Source organism: Cricetulus griseus, chromosome 7 (genome assembly GCF_003668045.3).
Source record: "Cricetulus griseus strain 17A/GY chromosome 7, alternate assembly CriGri-PICRH-1.0, whole genome shotgun sequence".
Classification (NCBI taxonomy): Eukaryota; Metazoa; Chordata; class Mammalia; order Rodentia; family Cricetidae; genus Cricetulus; species Cricetulus griseus.
The window spans coordinates 96,593,277-96,605,749 of record NC_048600.1 but is presented as its reverse complement, the minus strand read 5'-3'; the positions used below and the strand labels follow the sequence as shown (position 1 = coordinate 96,605,749).

Sequence of the window (12,473 nt, the reverse complement as noted above, 5' to 3'; positions counted from 1 at the left end):
GTTCTCCTGGAGGCACAGCCTTGAAAAGCATCTCTCTATAGATTTTCCATATATAATCTTTCAGAAAAAGATTCAAGATTCTCCTTTGTGAGTAATCCTAGCACTTGGGAGGCTAGGACAGGAGGATCACAAGGAATATTCACTTTGTAAATCAAAATAAAAAATTAGATACCCTGCCTGGTCAGTACAGAGGATAATGGCATACTCTGCTTTTTTTGTTCCAGATGGATGAGTTTCTACTACCAGTAGCACTGATGAAGGGTACCTTTTCTTTGCCAGTATTTATTTTTCTGACAGCCATTCTGATTGGATGAGATAGACTCTCAAAGTGGTTTTAATCTACTTTTCCCCAAAGGTTAAGGACATTGAACAGTTTTACATTACCATATTTTTTTTTTCCCACTATGTTTCTTCTTTGGAGAACTATATGTTCAGTAGCCCATTTATTGATTAGGGTTTTTTGTTTGTTTGGTTTGGTTTTGTGAGACAAGGTTTCACATTAGCCAGACTGGCTTTGAACTCGCTACATAGTCAAGGATGAACTTGAACTCCTGATTCTTCTGCCTCTCTGCCTTCTGAGTATTGGGATCATAGTTATGTCCTGATTTGACTGCAAGATTTATTTTCACAAACCATTTTGGCTGATGTGATGGCACATGCCTTTAATTCCAGCACTCAGGAGCAGTGGTAGGTGGGTCTCTGAGTTTGAGGCCAGTCTGGACTATAGAGTAAGTTCCAGGACAGCCAGGGTTACACAGGGAAATCCTATCTCAAAAAAATTCAAAATATTCAAAGCAAAAATCATTTTGCTTCTCCCCACTCCTGCCCCTGTATGTGTGCATGTGTGTGTATACATATGTTGTGTTGCTAGAAATCAGGCTCAGGGCTTTGTGAATGCTAGGTGTTCTCCAGAGTTGAAGCTGACAATTGAACAGACTTACAGAGCCAAACTTCCTCTCCATTCAGGGTTTGCCAGTTGGAGCTTTTACCCCCTGCAGAATAGAGCCTCTTACTCAGTATAAGGCACACGACTACTCAACAGCAAACCCAGGATGTGTGCTGCTTCTTACCTATTCTTGTTGAACTGGATGGCAAAGTCCGTCATATGCTGCAGAGCTTTGTTGGTGAAGTTCATTTCCATATAGATGTGCCCTTGGCGGTGAGTGAATGTGCCCGAGATCTCTAAGCCTTTAGCCTTTACTGCAGGTAGCCAGACCTGACAAAACACAGCACAAAGCCCAGAAAGGAAGATTTACCTCCATGCTGCTTCTTTCCCAACCTATGAAAAGAGATCCACCCCCCTTGGGAAATTATGGCTATTTTTAGACAGCAAATTCTAAGTACGTGTGAAAGGCTCTGAATAAAGTAGTATTTTTTGAATTTTGAGATCATGCTCAATTATTTAAGAGCCAATTTAAATTAAAAGTCTATGAGCAATTGGTATTTTTTTTTTTTTAATCTTCTGTTCAACTTGGTCATTTTACTGTTTTAAGTACTGCTGCCAAATGCTTATACAAGTAAAAAGCATTCTGATGAGTAGCACGTTTCTGTTAGGCTTGAAAAAAGACATAAAGGGAAGAAATTGGATCTACTAATGAAAATAGCATGACTGTAATCTTTCAAGCATTTCCAACATCACCAGCACCCCATTAGGGGCAAGGACCATATGTTACGTTATATTTAAATCTATTCCCGTTTCTGACAAACAGTTAACACCTCAGATGTTACTTAAATGCTTTTTCTATATATAATTGGTTATGTATCCTTGGCCCCAGAATCTGTAATATTTCTGATTCATGCTACTTTATAAAGTCAGAAAGTTTATGAGCTGTTATGACCCCTAGCTAAAGAGTTTATGAGCAATGAATAATCATAATTTATCCAGCCACACTGAAAAGAGAAAATATAAACTTAAGATAATTTCATTTATGAGAAGGTTAAAAAAAAAGTCAAAAAACAAACACCCAGTTGATTTCTGGAGTAAGGTAGAATTTGGGAGACTTGGTACTCTTTATGATTTGTTGGCAGTAATCTGACAACCACCTTTTTAGAGGGCAGATTGGTAATGTCTATTTTAAAATGTGACATAATGAAGCCAATTGCAAAGTTGCTCTATAGACACTCTTACAAAAACATACCAGAATATACAAGGATGTTCTCTGCAACATCACAACAAAGAATGAAGGAAGCACCAGGCAGTAACATAAATGCTCATTAACAGGAGAATAATTAATAAACTAATTTAATCATATTAGTGCATACAGCCATTCAACAGAATGTGATAATTACAAAACTGTGTTAAGTAGCAAATCCCAGTGCTAGCATTTTCAAAGGATACAATATATAGGAAAGGCATAGTTTTTCCTTTATGTTTTGAAAGCAGACAAAGAAAGTTAACAGTGACTATATAACGGGAAATGAGGATAAGAAAAGGCTTAATATTCTGTGTTATACTTGTAAATTATTTCAATTGGCTATTTGTGGGTATAGTTTTTACACTGATAACTGAGTACATTAAATAACTTTTTAATCATCAACTAATCTCTTTTCTTTCTTCTTTTTTTCTTTCTTTCTTCCTTTCTTTTAAAGATAGGGTTTTTCTGTGTAGCCCTGGAATTCAAAAGATTCACCTGCCTCTGCCTCCCAAATGCTGAGATTAAAGACACACCACCATTGCCTGGCAAGCGTAACTTTAAAAAAAAAAAAAATGTTGCTTTTTGAAGTTTATTAACTTTATTATTTTATATGTATGTATTTTGCCTACATGTATGGCTGTGCACCATGTATGTGTCTGGTGCCCTCAAGGTCAGAAGATGGTGTTGGATCTCCCAGGACTTGTGAGCCACTACATGGTTGTTGGGAATCAAACCCAGGTCTTCTATGAGAGCAACAAGTACTCTTAATCATTGAGCCAACTCTCCAGCCCCTTAGATACTGTTTAAAGTGAAAAGTCTGTGAGGAATTATATCCAATATGGTAGACCTCACAACAAACCTACAAAGCTTCATCAAAACAGTACTGCTCAGTTCTGAGTCTACTTTTGGTTGTGCTACACATGGCTGTATAGACAAGTAATGACTCTCCAAAGACAACTAGTGTACACTGCTACAGCAGGATTCCTTGTGGAGAATTTGATGGGGAAAGGAAGAAATCAGGGATGCTGGTCCTTAGACAAGGCTATACTCAGATTGACTGGCTAGTACCTCTTCTCAAGAGTCTAAATGAAACTTAATTTACAGAGTTTCCCATCTTAAATTTATGTCTGAGTGACATCAAGCAAGACTGAGACTCAGAAATCTGAAAACACATAGCTAAATAAGAATGCTAAAGAAGAACACCGAAGCTGAACACAGTGGCTGTAACAGAATTACACTACTACATTGGCATGCATTGTGTTTGTAAAAAGTGGACTCTGGCAGTAAGGGCAGCCTTGTCTCAGATTCAAGCATTTCCATCAAGTGTCCCCCAAAACTCTTTGTTCCTACGTCAGTTTGGCCTTCTGCCTCTCTAACAGAAGAACAACAGCAAACAGCTCAGGATATTTAAAACACTGCGTCTTTGAGAATGGACAGAAGAAGACAAACTACTTCCAACAGATGTTACTACTGTCTCTCCCATGGACTAAAAGTACCTGCTTTGGGAACCAGAAGCTAGAAACTCATCTAGAGAAAACTCTCTGCTTTGCCTGGAGATCTCAGTCTGGAACTCCAGCCTCACTATTTCAGTCAATTCTGCGGTTGTGAGCACCTGGCTTGATGATTTCTTTTGCTGGTTCTCCCAACTAGGTTCCCCAGTTGTTTCCACAGAGGCCTGTAAGTGCCTGATGTGATGATGCTCTGCTGTCTATCTATCTGTTCTTCCACTCCTGCCTGCTACATAATACAGTAACTCATTGGAAACCACAAGCATGGCTATCATATATCATTCTCTATATAGAACACCCCTATAGTTCTAGCACCTAGGAGGCTGATGCAAAAGGCCAGGAGTTTGAGCTTGGGATACAAAAGAAAAGAGATATACTAAAACCTATGAAAATAAAATTTGAGAAATTGTACCCTAGAATCCATATGAGGTACCAATGAGGGAGGGAAAGGAAAAAAAAAAAAAAAAGCCACTTGCTCTATTGTGTATATATCTGTAAAGTGATATGCCAGATTTTGTACCAGATACACCTTAATACTGACAAATTAGATATCTCTAAACATGAGGCCCAAACTCAAGTAGTATTTAATATTTCCAATTTTAAGTCTAGCGGTGTTTCCTATAGTTAAGTTCCTCACAGATCCTCCAGCACAAGAGCTACACCCCTGTGTTAGTGGAAGTAATACTTGTTAGAAGTAATCTAGGGTTTGTCCCCTGAGAAAGTGTTGCTCATTCTAACTACTTACGGCCTTAGGAGCCACGTATCCGCCAGGCGCCATGCCTATACCCGTGGAAAGCTCAAACAGGTCATTCAGACCGCTGCTGACCACGGCAGGAGTAGGTGAAGGAGCGAAGGTTGCAGGCACTGATGACGGGATGAAGGACTGTCCTACCTTTGGGGAAAAAAGGGAGAGAGATGAGAAAGAATAGATTAATTGTCCTTAAAATGCTACTTATTTTAACAGCAAAATCAATTAGAAATCACTGCAGTTACAATATTTGTAAGAATCTAATCAGCATACTGTTTCAATTACTTTTTTTTAACCAATGATAAATATACACATGCTTTAGAAGCTTTGTCAAGGCACAGTACTAGGTAGGATGCAAGAACACAGTGATCCAAGATTTTGTCTTGTTTGTTTCCAATTTTAGCTTCCACGATTCTGTGCAAAAGGCCTACAGGTACCCATTTGGGTGTTAATATCTAGCAGGAAGCTCTCCTGCAGGAGATGATATTCACACCCCATAGGAACACATCTATGAGGAAAATGCCTCTGTGAATCCAGAAAACTCGCTCAAGTTCCTTCTGGACACCAGGGCCTAGAAGCATTCTGCAGTCAAGATGGGAGGTTCCATTTCCTTCAGCTCTTCAATGTCAGAAACACAAAGATCTCTACAGGTACCACAGCATCAATCCCTAAGGAAATCCCTAGACCACATGTAGTATGTGACCCCAAGTAACCCTGCACTCTCTCTACCCTCGTACACTGCTACCGAGTTTGTGGTGTGCAGTGCTAGAGAGCAGTGGTGGCTGCTCCGATAGCGTGTGTCAAGGAAAGCGAACAGGGCAGAGCTTCCCATGGTGAAAAAAACAGATGGCACTTACTGCCGGACTTCCTCCAATGCCCCCGCCAAGGTCACTGCCAAGCTGAAAGAGAGAAAGGAGAGAGAGGAGAGAGAGGTAGAGTTCATTTAGCTAAGTACTAGATGCCCATATAGATTCTGTAAATTGCTCTACCAAGCCATTGGAAATACATGCCATTTGACTTGTCTCCCAAAGCCTAAGGAATTCTAGATTGCCAAGAAACATGTTCTAGCGGAACCAAGTAATGAAAAGGGTGTGAGCATTTAGCAAAAACTTGGAAAATGGAGCTGGGACATCATAGGGATGTTTCAGATCCAATTTTCTACCCCAATTCACTGGCACGAATCCAAACAAGATTTAGTGTTGGCATACTCTAAAGAGCTCTAAGTCCAAGCAGCATTATTTTTCCTTTACAAAGAAATGTAAGGTGGGGGAAGGAAAGCAAAGAAAGACTAAAAATGCTTTAACCTACAAAACCTGCTGCCTTACTGAGATGATAGGAACCAAACCAGTACTGAGTTGCAATTTCAAGCTTCAAAAATTACCAGTGGAACATAAAAGGTTTTCAGTTGAGAATGCTCCTTGGGGGGAAAAACAGCTAGTACAGAAAGATAGGCGTGCATCACCCCAAACCTCCCACAGTCGGTACCTCTAAGGAGAGATGCTGTGATTTATATGGAGTCCATCATTTTAAGGAGGCAAAGTAGAGAATTAGACTAATTGGTTAGCTGACAGGAAAACAATTCCACAGGTTCTTAGTCTGGCTGCTTTCCCCTCAGGGCTCTATAACATACAAATTCACCCTGAAGGCAGTCTTGTCTTCTATGACAAGACCAATAAAAAAGAAACAAAACAAAACAAAACAAAACAAAAAAAACAGAGCTGTTTAGCTGGACACTCTGTCTCCCTTTCTCTCTCCTCTCCTCTCTCTCTTTCTCTTCTCTCTCTCTCCATCTCTGTCTCTCTGTCTCTCTCTCCCCTATTTATAAAGCTAAAACTTCTTTGTGGAGTGATGTTTACAGTCCTGTATTTGCTTCCTTCCTAGCTCTCATGATATCTACAACCCTCTGTGAATCACCAAATGGTTTGTCCTAAAAACAGACTAAAAGTCTAAAAGTACTGCAATATTTCTTGTTTAGTAGTAATAATTTAGAAATCATTGTGTTGTGGTCGTAGTAAAGACAAAATTAGACTGCATCTTTATTATCTGGGAATGATGACTTATGAACTGTAGTATATAAAATGACATTGTCAAAACCCAAAATTCAATCTATACTCAAAAATAGTGAGGCCCATGACAAAATTGCTTCATTTAAGATAGAAAATAATCCTAGCAGGTGCTTTAGTCAAGCCAACATCTCTAGAATGTGGTTCTCACAGGTCACTTAATGGTGTCATTGGACGATGCCAGACACTTAACCAAATAAAAAGGTCATTGCAGCCAACCACTTGAGTAACTGAAATGGTGCCAAAGCCAAAAGAAAAGACATTGCACATCTCTTCTCCCTGGTTCTAGAATGATACATATCTGTAATAGATGCCTGAAAAGCACGGCATTCTCTTTATTCAGACAGACAAATATATAACATTGCTAAATGCAAGGCATAAAAAGATGCCAAGCTATGAAGGGACCACAGACTAATCAGGGCATGCTTTACACTGGCAGGAGATAGAAAACACAATGCAAACCTGTACAGATAACTAAGCAAAAAGGGAATTTTGGAGGAATGATCTCCTTCTGCCGAGGGGATAATGAAGTGAAGATTCAAAGGCATAGTAAAGCAGAATTTTCAAAACACAAAAAGCATCCACAAAGACTGAGAACACAGGGCAGATATATGCTTTGTTGTTAAAAGTTGGACCAAAAAAAAGCTTGTAAAGGCAAACATCTTTTAATTTTCCTGTTAACAATTTTTTTCTGAGACTAACATTCAAACTTTTAAATAGTATTAATAACTACTTTAGTTATATGCCAGTAACCATGACTACTTTCAACCTTACACACAAAACAAATCAACCATCTGTGTGTGCACATAAGCTTTAAAAGCTGGTACTGTCAGTCTTATCCTCAGAGACGACGATTTACTTATCTGAGGTGGCAACTGGGCATTTGAAATAGTTCTTCTAGTTAATTCTAATGTACATTCAGCCAGGGTTGAAAATACCACAGTAGAGAATAATTAGGAGTCAGACAAAATGTTAAAAAATGACTTTAGAGCTGACTTCTATATAAAATGAGAGGTCAGAATGGGAGCAGAAAGAGAAACCCTTTCTAAGGGAGGAAAGGAAAGCTGAATACAAAACCCATGGAAAGGGCTCTACAAAGCAACTCATTTGTCCTAATGCAGATGTGGTTTATGACTTCGTAATAGGCTAACCTTCCCTTCCCCAAACCACTCCCTCCTCTGTCCAGGTTTGCAACACAAGCTTGAAAGACAGAATTCTTTATCAAACTGGTTGGTATATGCTGAGAAGGAAAACCATACTTAAAAAGAAGTAATAGTTTCACCAAGTATTCAATAAAAAGCACAAAGAGGAGGCTATTAGTGACATTTAGACTAAAAATAATAAAGCCTGCTATGGCTTGGATCTGAAATGTCCCTCACACTAGAAGAAGGCCTTGAGGGTTACACCAGTTATTTCCAGTTCTGCTTCCTGATCTGTCAAGATGGATGAACTCTACCACGTACTCCAACTGCCATGAACTCTGTGCTTTCCTGGCCATGAAGGACTAAAAGGGGATTTTATATAATCCCAGTGATGAGAGAAGTAGCTAACACAAAACCCATCTGTAGTTTTTGTTTTGAGACAGGGTCTCACCTTGGTGGCCTGGAACTCCTTATGTAGACCACACTGACCTTGAATTATTGCCATCTACCTGTCTCTGCCTCTCAAGAGCTGAAATTAAAGGTGTGTACCATCATGTCTAGCCCATTTTAATTTTTTTCCTTAAGATTTTTATCCTCATCTTTGAATATTATGAGAATATTAGCTGAAAAGATCTAAATACAGTCTTTCCCCATGCTACTGACCAATTTTATTTGAAACCACAGAAGAAACAACCCTGGGGGTTGCAAAGATGGTTCAGTGGGCACTGGCTGTTCTTCAGAAAACACGGACTCAATCTGAAGCACCCACATGGTGGCTCACAGTTGTAATTCCAGTCCTAGGGGATCTGAAACCCTATTCCAGGCACGCATGTAGTGCACAGACATACATGCAGGCAAAATACCCACACACATAAAAATAAATATATTTTAAGAGAAAAGGAAAAACAACCTTGATGATCCTTTTTTATACTACAATCCACCTAGAATCAAAAACACATAATTCATCTAGAATCTGACAAACATAAGGCCCAAAAGATATGAGACACACAGTGCTATACCCAGAGTAAAGGAAAAGCACAAACCTCAATGTTTCCCAGCTAGTAAAACTAGATTGTAGCTTATTCAGGCTTTATTTGGAATCTTCCTCTTGACTACAAAAAGAGTCCAAGGGAAGTTATTCTCCTCTTTGAAAATATGGCAAAGTGGGAGCAAAATGTTAGCGGTGAGAGGCAGTGACTAATAGAGAGAGATCAGCAAGGATGGAAGTAGCTCAAAATGTGGTCTTATCTATCCACCACAATGACAAATGGAATGAAGCAGATAAGCAAGAAAAATATCTAGAAGAGTTATTATAATGAGACATTAATTATCTCAGTTCAGCTGCTGGTATGAGGTTCATCTAGTAGGGCATACTCTGAGAGCTCACACTCATCAGGGTCCTACACTACATCAATCATACCAAGACCTATCAAATTCAGATTTCTTGCTGTTATCCAGTGAGCTACGAAAGCCAGGAGTGAGAAGGAACTGGTGTCCCAACCTTAGGTGTCCAGACACTGTCATTTGTTTTTTTTGTTGTTGTTTTGTTGTTGTTGTTGTTGTTTGTTTTTCTAGACAAGGTTTCTTTGTGTAGTCCTGGCTGTTTTGGAATTCTCTTTCTAGACCAGGCTGGTCTTGAACTCACAGATCAGCCTGCCTCTGCCTCCCTCGTGTTGGGACTAAAGGCATTCGCCACCACTGCCCAGTACTCTTGTGCTTAGGTGTTCAGATTCTGTGCTTTAAGTGTTTCTTCAAATTGTCCATATTTCACATCCTATCATTTCAAGGACTGCCTTACCAAGGTTGATTTTTCTCCATGAAGAAAATAATGTCAACTACAGGACAATTAAATCAGAACACAGGAAGAAGGAAGGAGAGGTGTCCAGCCTCAGAGGGGGAAGGGGAACGGTTTCTGTTTTGTTTTTTGAAGCAGGGCCTTGCTATATATCCCAGGATAGTCTTGAACTGATAATCCTCTGCCTCAGACTCCTGCATCCTGGGACCCAGGCATGAGCCATCAAGTATGGCTAATGAAAGAACATTTCAAATGCTGAAAACTTTCATCCTATTCCCCAATCTAAACCACAGGATTTGTTGCTATTCAAGGTACTAAGAACAGAATTAGCATTTTGCTACTGTCAAAGAGTGGTCACTCCACCATGTCTAAAGTAATGCTTAATGAGAGGACTGGAGTTAACATTGGATTACACAGTAATAGGTCACTGCAGAACTAATCCAGGAGTTGGACACAAAGCAGTGATTCCATGGTGACCACTGTATGGTGCAAGCTGAACAGATTTAGGTACATTACATGAGCTCTGCAGCAGAGCCAGGCAAGGCAAAAGTCTGGATCAAATGTAAGCTCCCAATGAGCTCTAGACAGTAATGCCCACATACTATAAAAGAGTAACACAGAGAACTGAAGAAGAAGAACAAATCTGCCCAACTCTAAGGAAAAACAAAAGCATGACGAAAGAATATTAAGGGACAGCCACTGATTTAAAGGAAAAAACATTCACACAGTATTAGTGACTGGGTCCAGGTTAGCCCCCCTTTTTTAGCCAGTCCAGAGCACATCTACCTGTTTCTAAAACTGTGGTGCTGTCTAGGTACCTGAAGGTATTTTCTTAGCCACAGAAGCAGACTTTAAGCTCAGACATTTCCACACTTCAATCTAGACTCTCATCTCTCTTATGTGATGCTTTCTAGAAATCACTGAAGGGAAGTGACTCTAAGGAAAGTGCCAACCCATACACTAGTAGCTCTGTTCTTCGGGAGTCTAGAATGATGATGTACAACAAGACACATCAATTCCCATCACAAACAAAGAAACCTGTGAGGTGAAAATAGGGTTTTCAGCTGCTGGGTAGGAAATAGATCTTTCAAATCTATGCAGAGAAGCATCATAAAACATAACCAGTGAAATAGACAAGGCAATTCTATGTGCATGTAATAAGCCAAGAAACAAATGATGACTAAGAACACAGACTCATCTTCCTCAAAGAGGAAAGCAGGGAATTCTATCAGATCACTTCCTGATAAGGAATTTAAAAGTTCCCTCGAAGCCCACTCCAGGATTTACAAGTCAGGCGGAAGCTGTATACTGAATACAGTAAGTCACAGGAGAAACTGCACTCTGCCCCACTGCTCTGCACAGCGGTACTCCGTTTCTCCCCCCACTAGAGGACAGGCTGGTAAGAACGGTTTTGCTCACAACTCTAATCTCAGTACCTGGAATAGAGCCTGATAATATCATAAGCATTTAACATGTATTTATTAAGTTAATCAAAGTTCTAGTGACCAGGTAAGTACAGCTACTGGCAACAGTTCTTAGGCGTCACTTTGCAATGCAGCATCATTTTATTGAAGAAAACAATCACCCAAAGAACAGAAGCCAATAAACTGTCTAGTGATGCAGAACACACTATCAACACCGATACTGTCACTATATATGAAAAGAACCAACTGGGGAAATGAACTCTTCATGTCGAATGCCTTGCTAGAAAGGTGCTATCTGCATGGTTTTGTTTATTTGTGTTTGGTTTTGAGACAGAATGTTGATATTTGGATGAGGATGGCCATTTATTTGCTAGTTGAGTCCAGGCTAGCCTCAAATCAATGACCCTCCTACCTCAATCAGTTTCACTCAGCTTACACACCCATCATCTATGTGATTTTGGTAGTACAAGATTGCCTTCATGTCATTTAACTGTTTGGAAGGCACCTATATTTTATCATGAATCACTGCCAAATAGATGAGAAGGTGGGATTTTATGCAGTCACCTGATAAGTCAACGAACTTATCCAGTTTCTCTTTTCATACATGAATACAGTCCTCTAATTCTCCAATGCTCATGCACCTTCTAATGACACTTTAGCCTAAAGGCACATGACACAGGATATAGGAGAGGCAGCACAGAGAAAAGCCAGCCCATGTTTTGTCTTAAAGAGTCAAGTAATTTACATTCTGTGTTCTAACATGTCAGTTTGTTCTGGGCCTTCATGAATCACCATTGAGCAATATTGACATTGCAAGATGTTAAATCAGACATGTTTATCCTGCAGCTTCAAAGGAACACTCACTGTCCCGTGTACTCCATAGGACATTATGAAAGTTAGGGGCAACCAACTCTACTCTGTAACACAAATTCTGAACCATGTAGCAAAATACAGGGTCATGAAAATTTTGGAAACAGTAAAGGTTTCTGAATATTCAATGACCACAAATTAATTCAAAATCAAATATATAATGAATCACTTCTCACCCATGCTGTATCATGTGACTTCACTTTAGTTTTGGTTCTGAACAAGCAGTACCTGAACTTTGTACTGCCATGGTGTCATGCCCCTTCACAGCCAACAATACTATTCAAAGCACCCAACTCAGATTGGAGGTAATTACTGTTTGCTATGAATTGTACAAAGTTTTCTGCTCCTATTGGAACATCACAGATAAATTATGGAAAACAAAAAGTTTTAACATTTTCCCAACTTGTTTGTTTTACCATAAAGGTATCAAATTAGTGTATCTGTATTGTGTTATAATATTTGATTTTCAAAATTGCTGTTTTGAATTGCTGCATTGAGTTCCATTTTAAAAAATAAATCATTTAATGAACTTTGGCTTGGAATTAGGACAGAATTTCCAACAATGGAGTAGCCCTAAATATACTTCTGCCATTTTTTTACTATTTATGAGAAAACATCATTCTAAGCATTAACAACTATAAATAACAACTCTGAAAAATGTTAAAGCTAAAGTATCAAATATTCAACCAAGAGTAATTTTTATGTAAAAGTAAATAATATTCATCTCATCAGTATGCATATTTGCTTTGATCATTAAGAAACAGTGAAATTGGAACTGGACAGGTGTC

At 39.1% G+C, this 12,473-nt stretch overlaps 1 protein-coding gene across 3 annotated transcripts in view; it reads right to left on the bottom strand.

The window, feature by feature from the left end:
• Window positions 1–12,473, bottom strand: part of Ap2b1 (adaptor related protein complex 2 subunit beta 1) — a 112,199-nt gene that overhangs the window by 43,606 nt on the left and 56,120 nt on the right. For 2 of the 3 annotated variants that reach the window (XM_027426462.2, XM_027426463.2), the window contains 3 exons: window positions 5,249–5,290; window positions 4,389–4,535; window positions 1,071–1,216 (listed from right to left, as the gene is read on the bottom strand). In XM_027426462.2, coding sequence (XP_027282263.1) covers window positions 1,071–1,216; window positions 4,389–4,535; window positions 5,249–5,290 — 335 coding nt within the window. The remainder of the gene's footprint in view (window positions 1–1,070; window positions 1,217–4,388; window positions 4,536–5,248; window positions 5,291–12,473) is intronic. The other variant, XM_027426464.2, reaches the window with a different exon arrangement.